Genomic DNA, 25,373 nt, shown 5'->3' with positions numbered 1-25,373 from the left:
TACAGATTCAGAATTGTTCGCGCATTTTATGCTTTTATTTTATAATCTCGTGCTACTTTTTACCCCCCTTTTTTTGACAAGAATGTGGCCTTCTATTAACAAACTACAAAAAATTTCTATATAGTAGATAAACTATGTACAAAATAGTATCCTTGGCATCGTGAGTTGCAAACTGTAAAATTGGGAGTGGAACGCGCGATCACGCATGATCGCTTACGTTCGAGAACACGTTTTTGTGTAGTATATAATTTTTGGATTGTTCATCGATTTGAATTATTTCGAAACTGTACACATTTTTTCATCTAGAATGAAAAGAAATTATTTTTATTGCTACACAGTAACATACAATTCATTACTCTAGAAATTATAGAAAAATTACTTTTTTTGTTACTTGTGAACAATTCTGATAATTTTTCACATATAAACGCATTCGAAAAGAATTTTTTTCAAATACTTTGTGCTGTGCTAATTATATTATGAACATCGACTAGCAGCGCACGAGATAGAGAGAATTCCGCAAAATTCAATAAAAATGTAATAATACAGACATTCCTGAAATCAAATATTGATGTAACTTTATCATTTTTTAGTATTACATTTATTACGTTACACATTTATTACGTTAAATCATGTATGTATGTTAGAGCAATTAAAATTATCAATCTGTCTTCATTAAGAAACATATATTGTTTAAAAAATAATGAATGATAACAAAAATGTATTTTAATATTATAATATTATATTAATTATAACTTAAGTTTAAAAGACACAAAAAGGTTCCAAACATACTCTTATAAATAAGTTTTATTTTAGAAGTGATTTCATATCGCGTAAGATGGACAAGCTATGAAACAATGATGGAAACGCAATCTTTTTCATGTTTGTGTACTATTACTTCCAGTAAAAATTTTTTTATCTGAGTTAAATAACCGTTGACATACTTTTGAATCTATAATGATAAATATCGGTGTATCAATATCTGGCACTTAATGGCAGATCAATGGTACTTTATAAGCCCTTTTTAAAATTTATCCATTTATTCTGAATGATGCAAAAAATTGCGTAAGAGATATTTTAACGACAACCCTATATTCATAGGGCTGTCGTTGTTATGCATGATTGAAGTGCTTCTCTTTTTTTTTATTAATATTTGAAGATGCCACAATATATTATTACTCGAGTGAAAAAAGTTACAAAATCGAGTCCCGATCACTTAGTTTTGGTGTTGGATAAACCACTTGATACTTGCATCTGCTTTACTTTTCTTTTTTGTATTACTAATAACATATGTGTATGCACACACGTACGTGTGAAATAAGATTAACCTTTTTTTTATTCATGTTGGTGCGTATGTTGTCTATTATGATAAATAGCTAATGTAATTATTTCTTCTCCTTATCCGCCTCGGCAATTTCTCTTTTGACAGAAGTTTTATTGTCAGATTTTTTATCCTTGTCTACATCGATGGGTTCCTTTTTCACTTGGATTTTATTATCTCCCCACCTGGTATCAGTTTTAAATTTACTTTCCATCTCAGAGCCGTTTATCTCTCCGCTAACTTTTTCATCTTGAATTTCTACTATCTCTACTTTTCTCTCACTCTGTAACGCTTTGGTCGCTACATGGTACATATTCTTTATCGCAGTCAAGTAAGTATGGCAATCCGTCTGTAAGAAATGTAAGATGTTTTTATGTTTAATTACTTTTATAAATTAAACAAGTAACAGAAAAAGTTTACTCACAGAAGTTTTCTTGAGTTTTTCATCTGAGCTCCGTAATTTATCTTTGTACATTTTCAAGTCTTCAGAAAGACCCTTAATACTATTAGTTTGCTTTATCGATTTCTCGTTGACTACAGTTAGTTCGTGCTGCAATTCCATCATACGATCCTCGGTATCTAAACGTGCTTTCTCAGATCTTTTCAACTGACTGACAAGTTTTTCTACATCTAATAAAGAGCCTTTGTACATAACGATACCTTCCGGAATCGTTTCTTCATTAGCCTTTTCTACGATACAATCTTCTCTTCGCGCTCTTTTTGAAGGCGGTCCGCTACCCACAAATACAGGTAATAATTTTTTATTTCCTACAAACATATAGCAATGATTAAACTTAATCGTACGTTGTGATGTTTCATATTAAGAAAATATGAGAAGAAATGCATTACCGAGAGCAAGCGAACGCAATATATCCTCCTCGTTCTCTGCTTTAGCCGATTCACCTTTGTCGCTTTCTTTGTCATCTTTTTTCTCATCCTTTAAGTCATCCTCCTTCGATTTGTCTGTTAATTTTCGATAATGCAGAGAATCTCTTGTAACGACTTTTTGTACTAATTTTCGTACTTGAGCTCTTGACAAATTCAATCCGAGAGTATAAATAAGTTCTTCAATATCTTTATCAAATATGTATCCACAATGCGTCTGATCGAAATATACAAAAGAGAGTAAAAGGTAAGGGTCATGTGTATATAATTTTGTTTTCCTTTTCTTTCCGTCTTTATCCCTGTCCCTCCTACCGTCTTTTACAGAATCATCATCCTGTATAAATAATAACAATGTTTATATTAACACAATTGTACTTAACTATATTATATGTTGCATAATAAACGCTATCCATTTGCAAAATAACGTGTATTTTTCGTTAATGAAAGAAAATATTTTAATATAAAATATGGAGTGTAAAATGTAAAAAATGAAGTCTCTTTCTTACATCTGATTCATCATCTTCATCTTCTTCTTCATCATCATTTTTCTCCTTTTCTCTGTCTTTGTCGTCCACTTTACATTTTGCATCTTTGTCGTCCTTTTTATCTTTGGCTTCTTCTCTTTTTTTATCATCCCGTTTTTCATCCTTCTTACTAGATTTCTTCTCATCTTCCTTCCTCTTATCGTCTTTCTTGTCATCTCTCTTATCATCTTTCCTATCTTTCTTCTTATCTTCGTCCTTTTCCTTAGTTTTTTCAGGGAGACTAGATAACGAACGATATATGCGAAAACCAAAATCCCGCATTAACATTTCGTTGAACAGTTCCGCAAAGAGAGATACTTCAAAAGAATGTTCCTATATATTCAAAAGATTTATGTAACAAATTGTCTTTTTTTGATAAGTGAAAATAATTTCCAAAATAAATTACTTTAGTATCTTCTGGTCTGTAATCCAATAACACACTCAAAGACATAACTGTACAGTCAAATTTTCCACTCTTGGCCATTCTAGAGGGATGAACAATAATGTGCGATGAATCGGGCAAAGTATACCTCTTTTCGAGTACAGTACGTTCACGTTCATAAAGTTTTCTCTTATCTTCATCATGCTAAAAATAACGCAAATAAGTAGATATTAAAGACCTGAAATATATTCCTAAGAAATAATTTTATATTCAATATTTATATGTTTAATAAAACTGTTTAAGTGCATATATTAGTGTGTCTGCTTACATCTTTATTATCTCTGAATTTTTTATCTTCTTCTTCCTTTGATGGCGAGATGTCTTCTTCGTTTTCATCCGCCTCGTCTTGCCGACCTTCTTCTTTGGCTTGCTCGGACTTTACAGTTTTCAAAAGTCTAGCTGATAATTGTGACTTTAAGCCTTTTGAGCTTAAATTACGAGCTGCCAGTTCTTGACGTAATTCGTTCACCTGTAATTGATTAAAACATTGGATTTGAATTTGAGAAATATAGAAAAATTTTGATTCCATATTTAAATACTAACATTCATCGATTTTGGATCTAGCTCGGAATAGTGCGTGGGATCTTTTTTCTCAGGCATCGAATCGTCCTGAAAGAAGAAAGTACATATTAGTCAAAGAGAAGTAAAAAGCCCAGAAAAAAAACTACAAAACAGAAGCAGCCCCTATAACGAAACGAAACCACTCCCTCTTCATTCTTTCTCATCATTCTCTATTTTTTTCAACACTCTCTCACATTGTAACGATATACACATATCTTCATTCACGATGACCGTCAAGTATGACTCAATAACTGCTAGAATCTCATAGTGTCCTGGCTCTGGTGTCTGTGTGATCGGTAGGTTATGGATAATATCAATAATGTTGTAGTATAAAACGATGATAAATGAAAACTTTTGAATGATTTTTCAATGTTGGTAAAGGTTTCAGGAAAGGGAATGGCTCAGCTGCGCTCTTCTCCGAGCTAGGCTTGCTTGCTTCTCTTGTTAATGCAATGTGACTGCCATTGGCTAAGGGAGCGATACATTACCCGTCGATCCTTGTTTGCGACATTTAAAAGCGTTTGCATTAAGAGCTCTTGTTAATTTACACATATAACAATAAAACAGCAATCTCAATATAATTATGTATATACAAACTTTGTCTTATTAAAAGTTGTACATATACATGATACTTTAGTTTTGCGATATTGTAAATGACTTGTTCCATAAAATAAGAAATCTCATCATATGGAAGAAGTCAAATCCATAGACATGTATTTCATTAAAAAAGAACAGAGTTTAACCATTTACTATTGATTCAAGTAAATTTGCATTTTGAGATAATTTTACTGTTGTTTATCTCGATGAAACATATTCCGTACGTTAATTCAATATACTTAAATTATGATTTTTTTTAACCGATGAGTGTGATCTGTTACATGAAAAAAATAAGTCGAGTTACAATATCCGAGATAAATTAACTTACTGATAGGATCGATGGACAAGTATAGCCTATTGAAAATCCAGTTTAGTAATGGGGAGAAACGGTGGCACGAATATATATATATATATATATAAATATATATAATAATGTAATAAAAAGTTATAAAAGTAATATGAGATGATGTTGGCAGTGCCTTTTGATCAGCGGCGACAGCCTCATCAGTCTCATTGGCAGCATCCAAATCGTCGGGATTAGAGGCAGCACGCAGCAACTTTCGCTCCAGTTGTTTCTTATAGTTGAGTTGCAGCCCGTCCCATTCCAATCTGGTAGGTACACAGCTCCAAACATCTGGGAGAAATAGTATGACGGTTTCAACGCGAGAGGGTACCACTCGCCCGGACTTGTGGGTCGTTTCTGCGCGTCTGTAGTAGAGTTCCAGGAAGCGGTACCTGTGCCGCAAGGAAAAACAATACCCAAACGTCAACTCAGATTAATGCCGCTTAGCGTTGCCTTATATGCTAAGTGTTCGTTCGCTTGTTCGTAAAGCCCACGCACTGCATACAAAGCCACGTACAGCGCACAACGAAGAGACCATTTGAGAGAGAAAGCACAACTCAGTGGGTCACAATCATATAATAATAGAATAGTGATGATTTGTCTGCCGCGACTGCTCGTGTATCGTCGTCGACGGAGGGAGGGTGTGCTCGAAACCGGGATCCAGTGCAGCAATCTCCATCAGTCGCTCATGTTTAGAATAAATACGTACCTCCACTGCAGAGAGATCGAGCTACAATCTTAGTTTATCAAGTCAGAGAACTGATATTAGAAGTTACTGTCTGTCGAGATAGTACACCTGTCGGATATATATCTTAATGTCATATAGTGTTCTATTTTGACTTTTTTTTTCCGAATAACTCGTTTTTATGTCGTGAGAAATAGCTCAAAAACTGTAGCCCTAGATAATTAGGAAAAAAAAGGATGGAATTTTTTTTTAAATAAAGAGTTCCGTAATTGTGACCTTTGGTTTGTAAAGTAGTATCGATGGAAATACAGAATGTGCAATATTAACGGGCAGAAAAATTCGGTGATATCACATTGCTCTTTGAACGAATCGGGGCTTTAAAAAAAAGCAGTCTATGGAAGTGCTTTAGAAATGTACAACGAAAAGTATTTCTACGTGATAAGACGTACCACTGAGTGCAACTGGACAAATCTATGCCGGTAAGTGCTTTACAGGTCCTCACAGCCGTCCGAATTAACACAGACGGATCCTTTTCAGGATTAGGACCATCTAACGAAGGACTCCATGGCCCACCTATAGCCATTGTCTCGTTTTTGCCTCGTAAGCCTACTAAGAAATTTATAAGGCGTGTAGGATGAACGTAATCACGATCGGGATCTCTGTCTTCGGAAACACCACAACATCTTTTGTATATCTCTTCCATGGCGGGCATGGATATGAGCATGACCTAAAAATAATCGAGAAATATTCAATACATGAAATTATTTTGATATGCGTATGTGTCTGTATTCCGGTCTCTATTGCGCTACATATATCTGCGCGTTTATACAAAATCTCTTGTATTTCATCATATAATGATGACCATGACACAATTTCTTGACAGACCTTCGCAGAAAACAGATAATCAGCATCCGATGGTTCTAGTACTGCTGTATTTTCATTACATGGATCGACGTCTTTATGCATAACATGGAAGGAGCACGGTTTATTAAGAGTAAATGGCATATGCGGTGGAAAGGCATCGACCCATCTGAAGTTAGTGGAAAAGAAGTCGCTAGGAATATACATATTTTGATAGCGTCTTCTTATTTCAAGAACATCTGCTTCAGGCCTGTGATAATAAGGAGTAATAAAACTCCGCCAATGGCGTTCATGTTCGTAAAATAGATAAATTGCACTTACAAATCAAGTGCAATTTTTGGTATTTGCACCATATAACGCGGCACGACTCGCGTACGTCGGCGTGGTCTTGGCGATTTGCTTCTTCTAGTTCTCGACGGGCTTCGGTCCTCCTTCTTCTCGCGTTCTCTTATTCTCTCTTCGCGACGTCTTTTTCTTTCTATTTCCTCGTCGTCATTTCTCCGTTCACGAGGAGATCTTTCTCGTACTCTACTGACTTTGTTACGGTTGCTGGTAGAGTTGGAATTTGTTGTACTTGATGTAAACCTACTATAATACAATTTTTTTACATTGATAAAATATCATATATTTATTGAAACTTAGTAAATATCTAGTTTAGGTGACATCTCACTGATTTCAATGTCCTTTAGATATATTGTAGGAGAGTGTCTTGAGTGATTCTCCACAAAAATTAAGTGGGGAACGACATTGATTTAGAAGATATAGTAAATTAAAATTTCATAATTTGAACTTCTACGCGAAGCGACTTTTACCCCACCTCCTCCCTGCTTCGAGGCACACTTTCCAAAGAAATATGGTAAATCTCAGAAAGTCATGCGCTCCAAAGCAGGGGGAAGGAGGTGGGATGAAAGTCGTTTCGCGTGAAAAATCGCGAGCCCCTAAGCAGGGGGAGGTGGAGTGAGAGTCGCTTCGCGTGGAAGTCGTGCGCCCCTAAGCAGAAAGGGGAGGTGGAGTGGAAATCACTTCGCGTGGAAAATCGTATCCTATGACTCTTTATTATAAAACTTTAATTTATTATATCTTCTAAACCAATGCCGTCCCCCACTTAATTCTTGTGGGGAATCACTCAGGACACTCTCCACTACAACATATCTAAAGAACAATGAAATCAATGAGGTGTCACCTAAACTAGATATTTACCGAACCTTGAATTAGAAAATTGAGTACTTAAATACTATTTTAAATATTTCTAAATTTTTAATATTATAAATAGCTGTCAAATTTGAATCATTTGATAACAGCTGTGTTTAATAGAAAAAACAGTTGTGTTATACAATCTTTTAATATTATTGATTCTTATACTTAGTTCTTCAATGGATTTTAATATATTATCAATTATTATACATTAAAGTATCTTATAATAGTTGCAAAGCTGTTTTTTTCTGCTAAACGTATTAATATTGTATTAAAGAATGATTCAAATATTCGATATTTCAATATTTAAAATCAAACAGCACTCAACAGCACTACTTTATATCACAAAAATGTAAATAACATAATAATATAAAGTAATAATATATATATTATAGATAATATAATAATATAGTTACTTATTCAACAGTTATATATTATGTATACATATATAATTTCCACCTGTTATTAGGATTTTCTGTGGGAGGAGGAACAGCATTGTAAGTGCCTGATGCCCTATTTGGCTGTTGCTGTTGCTGTTGTTGCTGACGGTTTGGCTGATTAGTTTGTTGAGTGTTTGCACTGTTGCTATTATTACCCATGGGCAGCACTTGTATTCTAGTGGCATTCCATTTAAATGGCATTGAAGGATTGTACGACGCCTCTACAAGCACACGATCTCCTACAATGGGATTAGATCCCTTTACGCATGCACTGAAATAGAGAAAGAAAAAGAGACTTAGTAGAATATGCAAAAGTAAAAGCATATAAAAATATAATAAATTAAAAAAAGTAAGTTCCAGAAAGGAGCAAATATTAGTTGTAATGTAATAACTTTTTTATTAATTAATTTACTTCACTAACATAAAGGATAACAATTTCAACCTTTAGTTGGTCTTCATCAGTTCAATATAAACAATATAAATGCAATGCTTGGGCTTTTCAATTCTTATATGTAATAAATTGAAATCAAAATTATTCTACACGATTAGTGAGAAATAGCAATAGATTAATAATTGTAATGAGAGACAATGAAATTTTAACACCTTAACATATCTATAAGTAAAAATTGAACAATATATGTCGATTATTAAAACAAAGATAACTAATTCATCGATCAGAGGCAAAAATCTTGTTAAGTTCATTGTAAAAAAGTACAGGAGTCCGTTGAAATATTCGAAATATTAATTATTGAATAAGAGTTTGCACAAATATAGCAAAACATCTATAAATTATGAGTAAATGTAGTATATTACTAATGATTACAAGAATTTAACATTTCAAACTTACTGAAAAATTAATTGCCAAAAAATTATTTGAATGTCCAAAAATTAGTTTAACAGTTTTTTATATCAGGTACTGCCTGAGGACAACTATATACTTGTCAAAAATAAACAAAGAAAATGTTCTCTTAGAATCATTATTTCATCCATCAACACATGTTTACATCCGTTTGTCAAATTTTTACAGAAAATCACATCTAGAAACATTCCTGCAGCAAAAAGCTTTTTTTTTTAAATTTGCTTTGCAAAAGAGGAGCTGATATATAATCTTAATTGTGCAATATATAATGTTACATAACAGATATATTATTGAATGCGAAATTATAACATTGATGTTATGTTATTTTTAATTGATCCACTAGACTACTGTATGTATCTGTTGTTTTCATTGTTTCAGGCTTAAGAAAAATGTATTTTCTTTTATCCAGTTTACTTACCTAGTTTGAAAAAATACATCTTCATCTACAAAGCCAAAGTTGTCGTGTACTTTAGTAACAGTACCCGTAAAAACTCTCTGTTTTGTCGACGATGAAGGTACGTTTTGTTGCACCTGTTGTGGAACACCGGCTACAGAGGGTTGGAAAGCATTTGTGTTTAATGCCCGCGGCGTCGGATAAGAAACTGTAGCGACTTGAGGGTATAGTTGTCCTGCTATCCCCGATGGTAAATTTGAGCCGAGAGTTGCCATGGATGCCATGGTAATGTTGGGCTAGGCAGAATCATTTAAATAATTAATCTGATGCTGAATGCATAAAAATGTTAATATCTTACTTGCTGCAATCCCAGACTCTGTTGGTAGACTTGTTGGGTTTGCTGTTGATACTGCACCATAGGCTGTCCTCCAATACTGCCCATGGCTTGGCCCAACATTTGTTGTTGGATATTTTGTATACCTTGTCCTTTCAAGAAAAAACATCAAAAATAATTATATAGTTAAAATTTTTTAAGGATAAGTACGACCATGTAAATGCTATACATAAATATAAAGAATGCCAATAATTGGTCAAAGTTAGATGTTATGAATATAATATAATTTAAACTGTGATAAAAAATTTTATACATAAATATAAAGAATGCCAATAATCGGTCAAAGTTAGATGTTATGAATATAATACATATTTGTAATTTTTAAATTTAATTATCTCAGATGTGACTGTGTGCCGAAACGTTCGGGCATTAACCACAATCGGTCTGAGATGTTAATAATATAAATACGAAAAATCATTTTCAGTCACATTTGAGATAATTAAATTTCTAACTTTGACTGATTATTGGCATTTTTTATATTTATGTATAAAATTTTTTATCACAGTTTACATATCACAATTTAAATTTACATATTATAGTTTACATATCACAGTTTAAACATATATTTTCATATCTTTTATGTATATGTTCTCTACCACGTAATGAATATGCTAAGGAAAAGACAACATATTAGAATATTGTTTTATTTTAGTAACAATGTGTTCTTATACAACATAGATTGTTTCAGTAATATTGCAGTAACATTGCAAATGTTGCAGCAATAGGTCCGTTCACGTTGCTTGCACTTTTTGCATACAATTTTTGCTTTCTCTTTCTTCAACATGGGAATATATATTTATTGTTTTATATTTATATTTCTTGTTTTAAGTAAAACAATTTTTGGGAATTTCAAGCAATGCAAACCTAATGTGCTGCAAGCTTTTGTGACGAGTTGCTCTGGATGTCATCAGTTAATTTTACTCAAGGATAAAAATGTTTTTTTTTATTCCTGCAGTAGAACTTTCCTTCTTACTTTTATCAAATATCAAAATAAATATACCTATTTATTTTGTTTACTTTAAGTTTTAAAAATATAAACTAGCTTAATTATAGAAAACAGACCTAAAGTTTTTCACGAGAAGTAATAAACAGCAAAGAGAAAGGATAACAGAAAGAAAAGAAGACAACTAAACGTTAATTAACAGTAACACCAACAATTATCATTTCACATTCAGCAATGTAACTGTTATATACAACATGTGTTACATTACATTTATATTGACGAGTGTGAAATTCTAACGCAATATTATGTTATTGTTAGTTGGTGTTTACTGCGAACTATTCCTTTGGAGCACTGTTTCACTGGCAGCAAACAGTTTGGAGGTCATCGGGTGGTCGAAGGCAGTTCTCGTGCTCCAGAATGGAACATAACGCAACCGACAGCGCGGATTGGACTTGCGTAACAAACTCGCGACCTCGCGCGATTGAATGTACACGCTCGGCCGTGAGGCAGAGCCAACGATAAAGGATTTTGGCAGCTTTCCGTCACGTTGCACACGGGACGACGACCACGACGACGACGACGACGAGGGTGAAACACGGAAACCTCGTTCGTGTTCGTCTCGCAGTGAAGAAAACATGCATCAAAAAATCGCTCACCTGCATTGCGGACCCACGGTGGGTTTTTGCCGCCGCCGAATGGCGACAGATTACTCATTCTGCGTACGGGCGGGCCGACTTTGTCGGACCGGCTGTGAGGATATGTGCGAAACGCGACAAATCTGGCAAACACTCACGATCAGCGTCCTTCATTCGGGCGCCATATTTCCGGAACGTACTAGCCTACTACACTACTACTGCGCATGAGCGTTGCGGCGGCGACGCGGCGTCCTACGGCCGACCGGAAGTCGCCGCGCGATGCACTCCGATCGCCATTCTCGGCTGCGTTCCACATAACGTTTACAACGCTCGTGGAATCATTTCATTCTTGTCGTTTATCAAATGTTAAACAAGGACAAACGATACTCGTAAGCGTTGTGAGCTTACGTTAAGTGGAACGCAACCTTCGTAGGGCGGTATTCATAGTCGATTCTTATTTCAAGACCGTCTTAAATACAGTCTTAAGATGTCACGAACCAATCAGAAGGCCGTATTATCATCTTAAGATATTACTTAAGATGATCTTGAAATAAGAACGGACTATGAATACCGCCCTAAAGGCCATCATGTTTACAACGCTCGTGGAATCATTTCATTCTTGTCGTTTATCAAATGTTAAACAAGGACAAACGATACTCGTAAGCGTTGTGAGCTTACGTTAAGTGGAACGCAACCTTCGTAGGGCGGTATTCATAGTCGATTCTTATTTCAAGACCGTCTTAAATACAGTCTTAAGATGTCACGAACCAATCAGAAGGCCGTATTATCATCTTAAGATATTACTTAAGATGATCTTGAAATAAGAACGGACTATGAATACCGCCCTAAAGGCCATCACACTGTAATTGGTCAATTTCTTATGGCTTAAGGCTTAAAACACCTATTGTAGATCCGGACTTAATGGTCCGTCTACAATACACGTAGTAAGCTTGATTTAAGAAGTAAGAGTAAGAAATTGACCAATCATAGTCGAATGTGAGAAGAATAATTGATTATGATTGGTCAATTTCTTACTCTTACTTCTTAAAACCAAGCTTACTTCGCATATTGTAGACAACGCCTAAGGCCATCACACGTACAAAAATTTTAGACGGAATCGTAAGGTCGCAAACAAATCGACCAATCACAATCAAAATTAAGATCTTGCGTTTTTAAATGCTCAACTGTGATTGGCCGATTTGCTTATGGCCTTAGGCCAGAATCAGACTAGGCATTGAAGATTGAGATTGAAGATTGAAAGATTGAAATTTAACCAATCGAAACAATAGGAGCTAAAATTCCTTTGCCCTCATTGGTCAAATTTCAATCTTCAATCTTCGATCTCAATCTTCAATGCGTAGTCTGATTCCGACCTAACGATTACGACTAAAATTTTTGTACGTGTGACACTTACGTGTTACGGCCTTACGTTTCTGTATGGGCCATGGGCTTAATACCAACAGTTGGTTAAGGCCATCACACGTACAAAAATTTTAGTCGTAATTGTAAGGCCGTAGGCAAATCGTCCAATCACAGTCGAGCGTTTAAAAGCGCGAGATCTTAATTTTGATTGTGATTGGTCGATTTGTTTGCGACCTTACGATTCCGACTAAAATTTTTGTACGTGTGATAGCCTTTATCCAGTGTTACCAACTGTTGAGAGTAAAATTATTTAGCGTTGGCACATTGGTTGGCGCTTCGTCTATTGTTTTTGTTTCACGCGCTTTCTCGAGCATCGTATAGGAGCATACTACGCATCATTACTTGACAAGCTAAAGGCAGAAATTGCGGAAAAACGGCTACATTTGCAGAAAAAAAATTGTTTCACCAAGACAATGGCTGCGTTCAGCTGACCCAACAGTTTTGCAACCGTTTTATGATTGTCTGCTGAGATAGGACCATTCTTCTAGATCTAAAAGTATGATCCAATCAGCGCGAAGGAAACTTCCAACAGTTGCAAAACAAACGTTCTGCTGAACGCAGCCAATACATCGTTTCACACTTCAACGGTTGGCATGGTGAAAATCTACGAATTATAGTTTGAACTGCTTGACCACCCTCCTTACTCACCAGATCTAGCCCCAAGCGACTTTTTTGGTCCCTAATGCGGGGTTTACAATAGAAGTCGTAGCGGTCATAGGATCTTAAATCGTAGAAAACTGACCAATCAGAGTCGATTATTCTTCTCATATTCGACTGTGATTGGTCAATTTTCTACGACTTAGACCCTACGACCGCTTCATAAGGAAACGAAAGAAAGAAATATTTTGGAGTAACTACATATGCGCTGATCTACGACTACGAGTGCAGCCAAAATCTCACTACTAATTCTTTGAAGCATCAATTAGAAGAATTTTACGAATTGGCCAATTAAAGCTAGAATACTTCAAAACATTTGTGCATCAAGCTGTGGTTTTATATTAGTCGCATCACAGCATCACAAGCGTGTTACAAGCGTTGCGGTCCAATCAAAATCGAGCTATAGATATACACACACACACGCACATACATATTGTGTGTGTGTGTGTGTGTGTGTGTGTGTGTGTGTGTGTGTGTGTGTAGCTAAGTGTTCCATATTGTTGTTAATACAGATAATTCTTTATTAGAATAATTAACATTGTTGTATGTTGATTATAATTGTTTTCTAAATTTAAATTATTGATACAACATTCACATCGAACTGTCTTTAAATTATTCTTGAATCGATATTATATTAGTATAGTTCAAAAAATTCTGAATCACTCTTCAAAAAACAATTTTTGCATAAAAATTGATTCAGAAACAACAATTATTAGTAATCGTTTCTTGGATAGTTTCAGAATTTTTTTGACGATTCAATATAATATCGATTCAAGTAGAATTCCATGAACGTTATCTGAATAATTTAAATTTAGAATACAATTATATAATCAATATACAACAAAAATAGTGTCAATTATTCTAATAAAATATCTGTGCTACCAACAGCATGTGACATTTACTTACAAGGGAAATTTCACAACTGTCCGGAATCGATTTGATTCTCCGTGAAATATGTTGTTAAACACGAAAATCTAAGAGAGAGAGACACGTATTTTTTTATACGTGCGCTAACTCATGTTTAAGGGATGAAACACTCCTTTGGAAAAAAAAAAAACCGATATTTCTATTTCGAGCCGAATATCGTCGAAAGTATAAAAAATGGAAAAAAATTTTTTAAACAAAAGTTGTACGGTTTCAAGAGTACTTCAACTGTTTTTTTCAAGTTGTGAAAAAAAATTTTTTTAATTTTTTTTCTTCACAAGATTGAAGTACTCTTGAAACCATACAATTTTTGTTTAAAAAATTTTTTTCCATTTTTTATACTTTCGACGATATTCGGCTCGAAATAGAAATATCGGTTTTTTTTTTTTCCAAAGGAGTGTTTCATCCCTTAAACATGAGTTAGCGCACGTATAAAAAAATACGTGTTTCTTAGATTTTCGCGTTTAACAACATATTTCATGGAGAATCAAATCGGTTCCGGACAGTTATGAAACTTCCTTTGTTAGCATTTAAAATCGGAGTAAAATATAAAATATCTGTTAGTCGAATAATGATGGCTGGTATTAGTGTATGTATCTCTTTCAAAAAAACGTCCTTTTTCAAAAAAAAATTATGTAACACACAAAATTTATTTTTAGATTGGGCAAATTCTAATTTCTCTTTCGCATTGTGTGCCTGTCATTAACTTCCTTGCAGTATTCGAGTACGCCGAGTTTCTTTCATTTCAATTGTTTTATTGTTCTCTCGTAATTTTCCCCAATTATGTACAAAAATATAATGAGAATCATTACAGAGCTCGTAACGTTTAGGTACATGATGCGATACGCTCTTTCATTGTCGTAGTTTCTCACTTTTGGTAGATCTTTCGAGTGCGCCTAAAAACATGAATGTGAAACGTCGTAGCATATCATACGCGCAGATCGCTCGTTTCTATGTACATGTGAAGGTACCACACTTTATTATTCAGCATTATGCCCTAAAATTCTATGCGGATCTTTGTGTTTTACATTTCGTTAACCAAACAATTATTTAAGAAAAACAGAGATGCAAACATATAAGTTTTAACACTTCAAGAATAAAATAATCTAAATTTAAAAAGAAATAAAATACGATGTATATACGGTTGTCTTATTTTATACAAACTTCCGTAATTGTTTAGTATGAATATGACTGTGGAAATATAAGAAGACATTAGTGATTACTCTTTCGTAAATAATATTTTTTCTTGATAAATGATTAGATTTGTGAAAGGTTAAAGCTACATCGCGAAATTGCAGTTAACTGTAGCTCGATCTGGTTTCTCGTTAGAAAAATATTGTGGTCAATGCCTGAGAAAGTGGCTTGCTTACTTAAGTTAATAAAGTAGTCAAAGTACAAAATGTGTAGTAGCAATAATATTCTAGGAAAAGTATTGCATCTGTTAGGAAAAAAAATCGAAAGATTTTCTTGGTCTCCTTGAAAGTTTTTATAATCTGTTTATCAGTTCGAAGAAATGCAAGTTAAATTTTTTGTACAATTTTTCGACTATTCAGCTCTGTGTTTTGTTAAGCAATATGATACTTCACTGACATAGATTTCAGAGTCCTAGTGAGATTTATTATTCTCGCTAAAAACTAAAAATTATCTAAGATACCCATAAAAAAAGTTATAATTTACACTTCGTCGTCTTTCTCGTCAAATTTTCTTTCTTCTTAAATATATTAATTAGTACTGTTATACCACAATACCGCAATATCACAACTTAAACAAGACTAACAATAAGATAACGTAACACAGTACGTCCAACTACCATCTAGAAGTTTAACTAGTTAGGAAGTAACTTTATTTTTTATCGCATTATATTGTACGTAAGATAAAAAAAATTGCATAAAGCTCTTGAAACGCTTGAGAGAATTCGCTAAATATTTCTCTTTAGTTTAAGTTTCCGCTTTTAATTCATGTCTTATGAAATTCGTGCACGCTCTTATTCAATTACGGCAGTTCTTTAGATTATGCGTATGCGTTGTCATTCATATTTCGTTATAATGGAGACACGAGAATGTCCTCTATTACACTTATGCTTAATTGGAGCAACAAAGCGAAGCTTCGATAAATGAATAGTGAATGATTAAATTGAAGATGAAAAATCGACGACTGTGAAATGTACTGTAATAATTCGAAAACACAGGGAACGTGTTTATGTAGAGATAAATTAATTCTATATATAATAATCTAAGGAAATATACATAGTCTCGTCGTCTAACGTGTTTATAATTCAAATCTGGGCTTATCTAAGTTACATCTTATATGCACTTCTGAATATAATCAAAAGTCATTGCATTTTTGGATAAAGCAGGATTGGAACGTTTTACAAATGCGAAACTTGTAAGCATAAGTAACAAAAAATTGTGAACGACTTTTTTCGGTGACTATATTCATTTCTGATTGTTTTGCGAACAATCGTCATCAAATGTATGTACTTTCATGAGGAAGCTTATTATGACGAACACGATTTTAAGATTATAATTCTCTCACTCTCGTTCGCTAGAGCTAGCTTATCTGCCTGTAAAAATAGCCGAGGTTGAATTTATTACAGTCGAGAGAAACGTTTTATCATCAGAGATTTTATTATGGATCACCATAAATAATATATTCATAAAAATAGGAAGTGTACAAATATATTAATTTTATAGTGCGACTATTACGATCTCTAAACATTTGCCCTTCCCCTCAAATATAGTATTATTCGCGTATGTGTACACATATCTTGAGACACATTCGCATTCGTTCGACTCTTCGACCGCGTGATCATACTTACGGATCACGTGTAAGAGATGCCTATTACTCATAAAAGTATTTGCTCTCTTTCTCGAAGCTTGATTCTACGACACTAGAGCGTGATTTTCGCGTCATATGCCTTTTTTGATCGATTAAAATGCTCGTATTGCATCATGTATGATAATAACAAGCCACAGTACAGCTTACATTGCCGTTCGTATTTGAAAACAAAGCGATCAAAGGGACGAACAAACTCTTTTCGGCAGCTTACTATAGACATCATCGTATTAGTAGTAGAATCAAGCCACGTTGTGAATTATATATGTAAAAAGTCATGGTATAGCCGATGAGGTTGGCACATGTTACTAATAATTCGTAAAGTTTCCATAAAGTTATGAAAGGACGAACGATAAAAAGTAAAAATTGATTAATATAAATAAGCGGTAAAAAATAGAAATTGTCAACATTAAATAAGTTATCATTGATAAGTTATTTTCGGCAATATAGGACAATATAAATAAAATACATATTACAAGTAAAATAAATTTGGGGACTTAAAATGAAAAGTTTATTAAATTTTTTAAATTAAAATAAAAAAGGGCACAAATATAAGGCAAAATTAAGATCATAAATTGTCATGTTTGAAAACTGATTAAATAATAACAAAATGGCATAATCATTATCTTGAGGAAAACTCAACAGTTATTAAGAAATAGAAATATACGAGGGGGAGGGGGCATTTTTTAATTACTTATTGATGATAATTTTTACGAATCATTAGCTTATATTGCCAATATAATTATACAGCCAACTCTGTTGTACGATATTTTGGGCGAATTAATTTGTACGTTGATTAATTTGTAAGAACACCGGAGTTTTGAACACAGTTAGGGCTAGAAAGAGACAGAGATTGAGTTGTTCAATCTTTTGATAAATCTCATCTTAGTTGTTCTTTCGCTCTCATTTATTCCTTAAATTACCGCATAGTTTATCCGAAGATGAAACAATCGGCCCAGAGTCGGTAATGATGGTAAGAGGGAGGGGGGAGGGGAGTTTAGTTCCAGCAATGTGTCTCAACAAGAAATGCCTTGAAAAATTACGTACGACTAAGAAACATCCACACTCGTATTCAATACGTACACAACCAGTACACAAAAAAATTGCACGCACAGCGAATGCCGCTCTTTCCATAACTGTTATCAACGATGAATGCTCTATATTTTTCGTCATGTTGTGTGCGCATTAATGTTACCCAACTTACAGCTTATATTCACACATTTCGTCGAATGTGATCTCATTTCTAATTAGCTTTGTCAAACTAATCGTAATTTAAAGATTTTATAAACCGCAGTAGTTTCCGCATAACGCCAAACACGGAAATCTCAAAAGTAGTCCTTTAGTTTTTTCCTTCTAGTGTTCTTATCTGTACTATTAATGATTTCCAATAATATTATTAATGTTCTATTTTCGTATGGCAGATGTCACAAAAATCACTAATTTAAAGACCACACCATATCTCACAAAGACTCGAAAATGAAGATTCACAATAATTTTTTCCCTCGGCGATTAGTTGTATCGCATTTATTTTTTCTTCTTTCTCTTCCTATTAGTTTTAACGTCGAACATCGTAACAGCCCTGTCGTCGATGATACTATGTTAGTGAACACAACTACTGCTCTGCTAACAACGCAGAATAACGAGGCGTCTCGCTTTATAATACAAGCCAGTTCTTCCGTCCGAGACCTTGTCTCGTTGTCTTCCATATGCGTGTAATTTGGCTTTTTATTCTCACGCCTAAGCTTATGGACATGTTGCAAAATGATCTTTCACGATAGAACGGTAATTGTAGGTACAATAAGACGACCAGCTGACCGGCACATAAAAAAAATGTTCGAGCTTCCCACGTGTCCTAAGCGAGTTTTTTCTCCGTGACGTTATTATTGGCAACGTAACCGTTGTTTGTGCCGTTGCTGTAACAGCTGTTGTACTCCTTGTTGTAGATTGTAGTGTACGAGGACACACCGTTGTGCGTCGCGCTATCGTTATCATCTAAAACCGGCATGCAAGCTCCACCGGAAATACCGTTTTGCATCTTCTTCACGGAGATTTTCCTTGAGTCGTCCGTATATTTCGTCTTGTAAAAATCCGAGAACAACCCGAAGAATAGGATACCGTGCAAGCCAATCCAGATCATGAAACCTCGCGGATAGTTGCACTCGATGAAGAACAATTGGAATTGATGGAACATGATCATCACAAATTGTATCTGAAATCAAAAGGATAAATTGTCGGGTAAGTAATAAAAGCGAAAAAAAACTCTATGACATATAAAATGTGCGAAGAATGGTTGTGGCTCGAAATATATCGATGTATTTTAAAGGCTAGAGAAACTAGTAACAATACCGACAGATGGATAGGATTATAGAGTGAATGGGATTTCAAATTGAGAACTCGGTCAGCGATTCATCTTATAATCCGCTTTATCTATTTCATTTATTCAATTAATTTAACTGAACATAAAAAACGGTCATTTTTATGACTAAGAGTTACCTACACATCTTTTACAAGTATGAATTTTTAATTATACCTAAAATCACTTTTTTCGGTTCCTCATGTTTATTATTGCGTTCAAAAAGTATAAAATAAGTATTATAATGTCATCTCTTATAAAAGTGGAATATATTTTTAAAATAGTAAATAATAGTAATATAAAATGTTCAATTGTCGACAAAATATAACGCGAAATATAACGAATAGAATGCTATTTGCGAAGAGTACGATATCGCGTAAAATTGTATAATAGACAATTGTCACTTTTAAATTTGTAATAATGCGAGGTAACGTTGAGCTTACCATTTGCATGGTAGTGAGGTACTTCTTCCACCAGATGTACTTCTGGAATTGCGGTCCCATCGCGGCTACCATGTAATAGAAATACATCACGATGTGTACGAAGGTGTTTAGAAGGGCAAAAAATGTGCTGTGGCCGCCTGGTGCAAATTTCACCCCCATCCATACAGAAAAGGGCATTACTCCGTGATGAATTACATGAAGCGTCGAAACGTGTTGGTTCTTTTTTCTTAGAATAAAGAACAGCTAAAAAATATGCAAATTTTTTAAATTATTTTCTTCATCTTTCTCGGTATTTCGGTAATTTGCTTAAAGTATTTCCCCAACAAATTATTTTAATTTTTTAAAGATATAATGAATGCTATTTTGATTCGAGTTTAAGAGTTCTATATCTTTATAAAATATTATAAGACGTTCATGAATAACGGGATTGATGATTCTCTGTAATAATGGAACAGAAAAAAGGAATATAACGAGCAGCAAACTGGATATCCAATATATCTTTAAAGAAATAAAGCAATAGATATAAAAAAGACGGACCCAATTATTTTTTCCACAAGTTATTCAAAGATTCTTAGAGACAAGGATTTCAAACTCGAAGATACTTGTCGAAATTTGTTGAAGTTATAAATGAATTTATCAAACAAAACTTTCGTGTTTTAACATCTGTTCTAGTCTACTCTACTCGATAAGTCAAGTGAAAATCGATACTCACCGTATCAAAGAACTCAGTAAATTTGCTAAAATAGTACCACCAGCAGGTTCTTGCCATTCTGAGGCCCATCGGGCTGGACGAATAATCCACCGGTTGGCAATGGATACTATAACCTTTCGCCCAACCGCTCATAAGATACTGAAACAATAATGTTCGAACCATTTGATTACAATACTTACATACATTTTATTAAAGTTTTAATGATAACCATATTTCATGTCATGCGATTTCTTGACATGATCATTAGATGTGTTATGCAAGAGGATATCCTGGAGAACTCAAATCAATTATAATCACACTTAGAACTCCAATTAAAATCATATTTCACTTTGCTAACAATTATGCAACAAAGAAACTAATAAAAAGGCATAAAAATTTTTATTTTTTAAACTATTTTAATTTTTATGCGATTTCTTAAAATCGTGTTTAAAAACGTACAAAAGACAGAAACACGAATAAGCATGTATACATTTCCGCTAGATAAATGTATGTGATTTTTTAATTAATTTTTTTATTTAGCTGAATTTTATTGAATTTAAGAATGAATTCGTGTGGTTGAAAGGCGTCGGGCGTATACAAGATCGTTGTAAACGTGGATTTAATTCGCTAAATGGCTTCAATTATACTCAGGAATTGCAATACCGTTATAATCTGTTGCGCGTCGAAAAGACGATCATTATGTTTGCGGAGTAAATTAGTTTTACACGCCCTATTCTTATTTATAACTGTCTTTTTGAATTAAGTAATTAGCAGATCGTAAATTTTTTTATTGTGATTTAAATGTGAAAGATTGAATAAATTAAATAATCATAATATATAGAATATACTCGAAAAAAAAACAATAAAAAGATTGTACGCAGACGTTAAGATTCCTTTACTGCTAGTATTTGTTTTTGTTTCACTTATGTACTTTTTTTATCTATCAGCAATTCAAAATTGATAATATAAATAATAAATATATACAAGCAACAAATTACATTTAACATACATTAACAACAGTGTATAATACAAATATACTGCATAAATGATAAATTTAACACGCAATAAATAAAATCACATAATGATTTTAAAAGATACATATTTATATAAATGAATATTGATTACATAAATAAATAGTGACGTTTCTCTTTTAACTAAATTGATTATAATTTAATTATCATAAATTACCATAAATTACCATAAATTACCATAAATTACCATAAATTAACTTGTAACAATTTGTTAACCTTTTGTGGTATATATGTTATTTAAAAAAGAAAAAAGTGTCACAAAGATTAAAAAGATCATTAATTAATTGTTTTTTCATGGGTTTCTTTTTCCATAATTTATTAATAGAGTGAAATATAATTTGTTTGTAATTTATAGTTTCGCAGTATATTCTCTCGCAGCATGACACATGTATAATGATTACTATGTTATAACCAAGTTATGTTTATATCGTTGCACATGATTACACTGGCATTTTTCATTGGCATTAAATAGCGATCTTCGCGAAGCTATACATTTTTTTTATCGATCCTACTAGCATCTTGTTGTTTATCGAACGTTGCATATTGCTGTAAAAAAATATTGTAAAAAATACCGTTTAAAGATTAATGGTAGCCATTAATTTTTCATTGTCAAATATATACTAAACACAACAAGAAACGCAATATTAAAATTTGAGCGATGCAAAAATTAATTTATTGTATAGTTTGTTGATAAAACTAACTGATATAGAAACTTATGCACGCATAATATTCTTTTCGTATATTTAATAAAAATGTGCATACAAGAGAGTTTAACGTCCTTTAAATTTCTGAATGCTTTATTGTTATTCACAAAATTGCTTATACATATGAAGTGGTGTCTCAAGGAAAATAATTTTTCCTTGAGAATTTCATTTACCTCCATTTAACCTTTTGTAAATGAAATTCTAATTGTACACCTAAATAAAGTCATTACCTTAATTAATCGTATATAAAAAACTTTAATTAAGTGAAGTAATGTGATGAAATATATGTCCAAGTATTTCACTTAAATTTAAATGAAGTTCTATATATTAGAATCTAAAAAAAATTATGTTATTTTGATAGATCTACGAACGTCATAAATAAATTAGGGAATGTATTAGCATAATCGAGTCGTATCAAGACCATCGAGGAAATTGATTTAATTTCCGCTTGAATGATAAATATACTTGATACTTAAGCTTTTGTTTAGAATCAGTTTTATGCGTTCAGTTAAATGCGTGAAGAAACCTTGTTTATTATGTAACATCGTTTACAAAGTGCTGATTCACATTCTAAATTATGCCACAATCATAAATATCTATAATCGTGTCATAACTCGGACTCGAGCACTTAATTTTAAATTAATTCTAGAAAGACCTCGTAATGAAAATTTGCAAAAATTTAAATATTAAGAAAAATTTTTCGATAAATTTAAATTAGAGAATTGTGAGAGAGTTTAAAGGCAGTTTGTAAATTATACAAAACATCAAATTTGATAGAAAATTCAAGATATAAAATAAATTATTATATCAATTTACATAAAGTAAAGAATTATACAAAATTGACAAAGAAAAAAGTAAGAATACTTTTTTCGCATTATTTCGAGATTTTTACAAAATATAAAATACAAAAAGACTTGTCCAGTATTCTGTTTGATATTTTTCAAAAAATATATTTAAAAAACCACGAGAAAATATACATTTTATAAATATATTATAATGTAAAAATAATTTCCATGAAAATATAATAAAACCCACTTTACGCAGATTTCTTTTTTCTGTTTTTTCAAATTTATGTAGATGTGAGTGAATTACACATTCGCGCTGTTTCGTAATTATCATATAACATATGTGGATATGCAGCTTCGGCTAAAAATATTAAGCATCTATATTTAAATCATTTGGAATTCTTTTATCCGTATATTTACTGATTATCAGCATTATATATAAAAGTCTATAAGTTGTTTCTTGAAACAAAAGATAATTCATAGCAAATTGATTTTTTAGCTAAAACATTAAATAAAAGTCTCTCTTCATGCATGACATATCTCTTTTTAATATCTTTGATACAAAAAAAAATAGAAACACTGAATATTATCGTGATCTATCACTTATCCGATGTGACGAGATTTTGATCATTTTCGCGTGACATCGATAACGTGCATGCGCATATAACTGTATCATGATATGTGTACGCAATATTGACTACGCGAACTCAGATGCGATTAGTATCTTTTTAAATATGGATAACGAATCGGTCAAGTCTGAAAGATACTTACATACATACATACATATTACATATATGTATACATACTACACGAAGAGAATTTTTTCTTAGAATTTACCTTGAAAATATGACAGTCGTGAGACAACATTGTATTTCGAAGAATTTTAATGTAAATCTCTCTCATTCCTTAATAAAACTACAATAAAGTATAAAATAAGTTTTATCAATTTTACTGAAGTGCATGGTAAAAATCTTTAAAATATTGTATTGTATCACAACTACCATATTTTCAGGGTAATTTTTAAAAGAGAATTCTCTCCGTGTACATAAAAAACGGAAAATAAATACGCTACAGAATAAAAAATGGAAAATAAATATGAATAAGCATACAATAAATAGTGTAATAAATACATTGCAAAAATATAATTTCTCTCCCCCCTCTCTCTCTTTCTCATGAAGTTTTAATTATTCAAACAAAGTAAATCTTTTGAATCATATTAAAAATCATTGTTTTCGTATTTACAACATTATCTTTAAATTATTCGTGCTTCTAGATGTAGTAATTAAGCACTTTTAAAAGGTCGAAGTGCGGGACATGATACTAGGAACCTAGATATTAATGCAAGAAATATGTCTCGATTAAATTATAATACTAATAAATATGCATGATCAATATGTACATAATCTGCATTGTTTATTTCGACATAAGCAGTAAATATTTAATTGGGCAATTATCATTTCCTTTTGCGTTCACAGATAAATCGTATATTACCACAAATTGGCCATATTTCTAAGTCTCTTAGCTTGTTATTTCAATGACATGTTCACAATTATGTTCATAAAAACAATTAAAAATTTTAATCGCAATCTAGATACGTGTTTATGAAACGTCACTATTCGGTTAGACATTTATTGCTAGAATGTTTTCATGATATATATATATATATATATAGCTATAATTTAGATATTTATTCGTAAACATAAGTAAATCAAGAAGTAGAAAAAATTAATACCGCGTAAAAAATATTTATTTGATGCTTCGGAAAAGTAATTTATTTCGGAATTTCATCTCAAAGTGCTTTTAGCAATTATCAAATGGACTGAGCAACTCACTCAGCAAAGTATTTCTTTCGGTAGGATTATTTTAACTCTTGGAAGACCGCGATTTCCCTCGAAATTATTCCACGGAACCGCATACTATTGCCTGTTGGAGCCAACAGTAGTTATTGACCATGTCGAAACAAAAGGCGGAGAAATAATTGAAGGCAATTCCTCGTCGATCGCCGCGCGGGAAGACAATCGCGGTCAAATCGCCGTGATTACGAATTTATAGAAGTAATCTTGTCGACCTCCGCAAATAACGATTGTGGATCGTGAATTTTTACAAAAACTGTTACTCCAATGTTTACTAACGTATATAAAATTAATTATACTTGGACGTGTGTGTGTGAACAAATTTGAGATATCTAATTTCTATCTTCAATTTTATTTAAATAATTTTGTCTACCAAGAATCTATGACGTAGATGACATATAGGGTGCGTTCCGAGTTACGGATCCATAGATAAGAATAATCAAAGGATTCTCTTATCTTTCGATTATTCTTATCTATATGTCACCTATGTCATAAATTCTATGGTACTTGATTTTGATCTTATCAATAATTAATAGAACACATATGTGTGCATGTACTCGTATATGAAGAGATTTAGAAATTTCGCTGTCATGTGTATTT

At 32.8% G+C, this 25,373-nt stretch overlaps 2 protein-coding genes across 3 annotated transcripts in view; both read right to left on the bottom strand.

Annotated features, from left to right (window-relative positions):
- Positions 1–786: 786 nt before the first annotated feature.
- LOC108721049 (cell division cycle and apoptosis regulator protein 1) lies at positions 787–11,277 on the bottom strand. Of its 2 annotated transcripts, none has more exons than XM_018445370.1 (15): positions 11,097–11,277; positions 9,462–9,589; positions 9,128–9,399; positions 7,870–8,121; positions 6,538–6,804; positions 6,241–6,466; positions 5,805–6,082; positions 4,807–5,062; positions 3,713–3,778; positions 3,438–3,638; positions 3,134–3,313; positions 2,710–3,060; positions 2,168–2,537; positions 1,743–2,086; positions 787–1,667 (listed from the first exon to the last, which is right to left on the bottom strand). In XM_018445370.1, the coding sequence occupies exons 1-15, from the start codon at positions 11,152–11,154 to the stop codon at positions 1,383–1,385; spliced, it is 3,534 nt and encodes a 1,177-aa protein (XP_018300872.1). In that variant the 5' UTR covers positions 11,155–11,277; the 3' UTR covers positions 787–1,382. The 2 variants fall into 2 exon arrangements, with proteins under 2 accessions (XP_018300872.1, XP_018300873.1); XM_018445371.1 differs by having other exon boundaries at positions 6,538–6,801.
- Positions 11,278–17,819: 6,542 nt separating this feature from the next.
- Positions 17,820–25,373, bottom strand: part of LOC108721051 (elongation of very long chain fatty acids protein AAEL008004) — a 35,899-nt gene continuing 28,345 nt past the window's right edge. The window contains exons 4-6 of the mRNA XM_018445374.1: positions 20,422–20,559; positions 19,710–19,952; positions 17,820–19,122 (exon numbers count right to left, since the gene is read on the bottom strand). Of these exons, the coding sequence (XP_018300876.1) occupies positions 18,766–19,122; positions 19,710–19,952; positions 20,422–20,559 (738 nt within the window). The 3' untranslated portion in view covers positions 17,820–18,765. The remainder of the gene's footprint in view (positions 19,123–19,709; positions 19,953–20,421; positions 20,560–25,373) is intronic.

This window comes from Mycetomoellerius zeteki, unplaced genomic scaffold, assembly GCF_001594055.1.
Source record: "Mycetomoellerius zeteki isolate Tzet28-1 unplaced genomic scaffold, Tzet1.0 scaffold158, whole genome shotgun sequence".
NCBI classification, from domain to species: Eukaryota; Metazoa; Arthropoda; class Insecta; order Hymenoptera; family Formicidae; genus Mycetomoellerius; species Mycetomoellerius zeteki.
This window is presented reverse-complemented; position numbering and strand designations above follow the sequence as displayed.

What these genes read in the sequence shown, in the direction of transcription:
- LOC108721049 (XM_018445370.1), bottom strand. Translation starts at nt 11,154, where the DNA reads ATGAGTAATCTGTCGCCATTCGGCGGCGGCAAAAACCCACCGTGGGTC. An exon ending in TAGATCCAAAATCGATGAAT is followed by an intron (nt 3,639 to 3,712) that starts GTTAGTATTTAA and finishes AATCAATTACAG; the next exon opens with GTGAACGAATTACGTCAAGA. An exon ending in AATTCAGAGATAATAAAGAT is followed by an intron (nt 3,314 to 3,437) that starts GTAAGCAGACAC and finishes CGTTATTTTTAG; the next exon opens with CATGATGAAGATAAGAGAAA.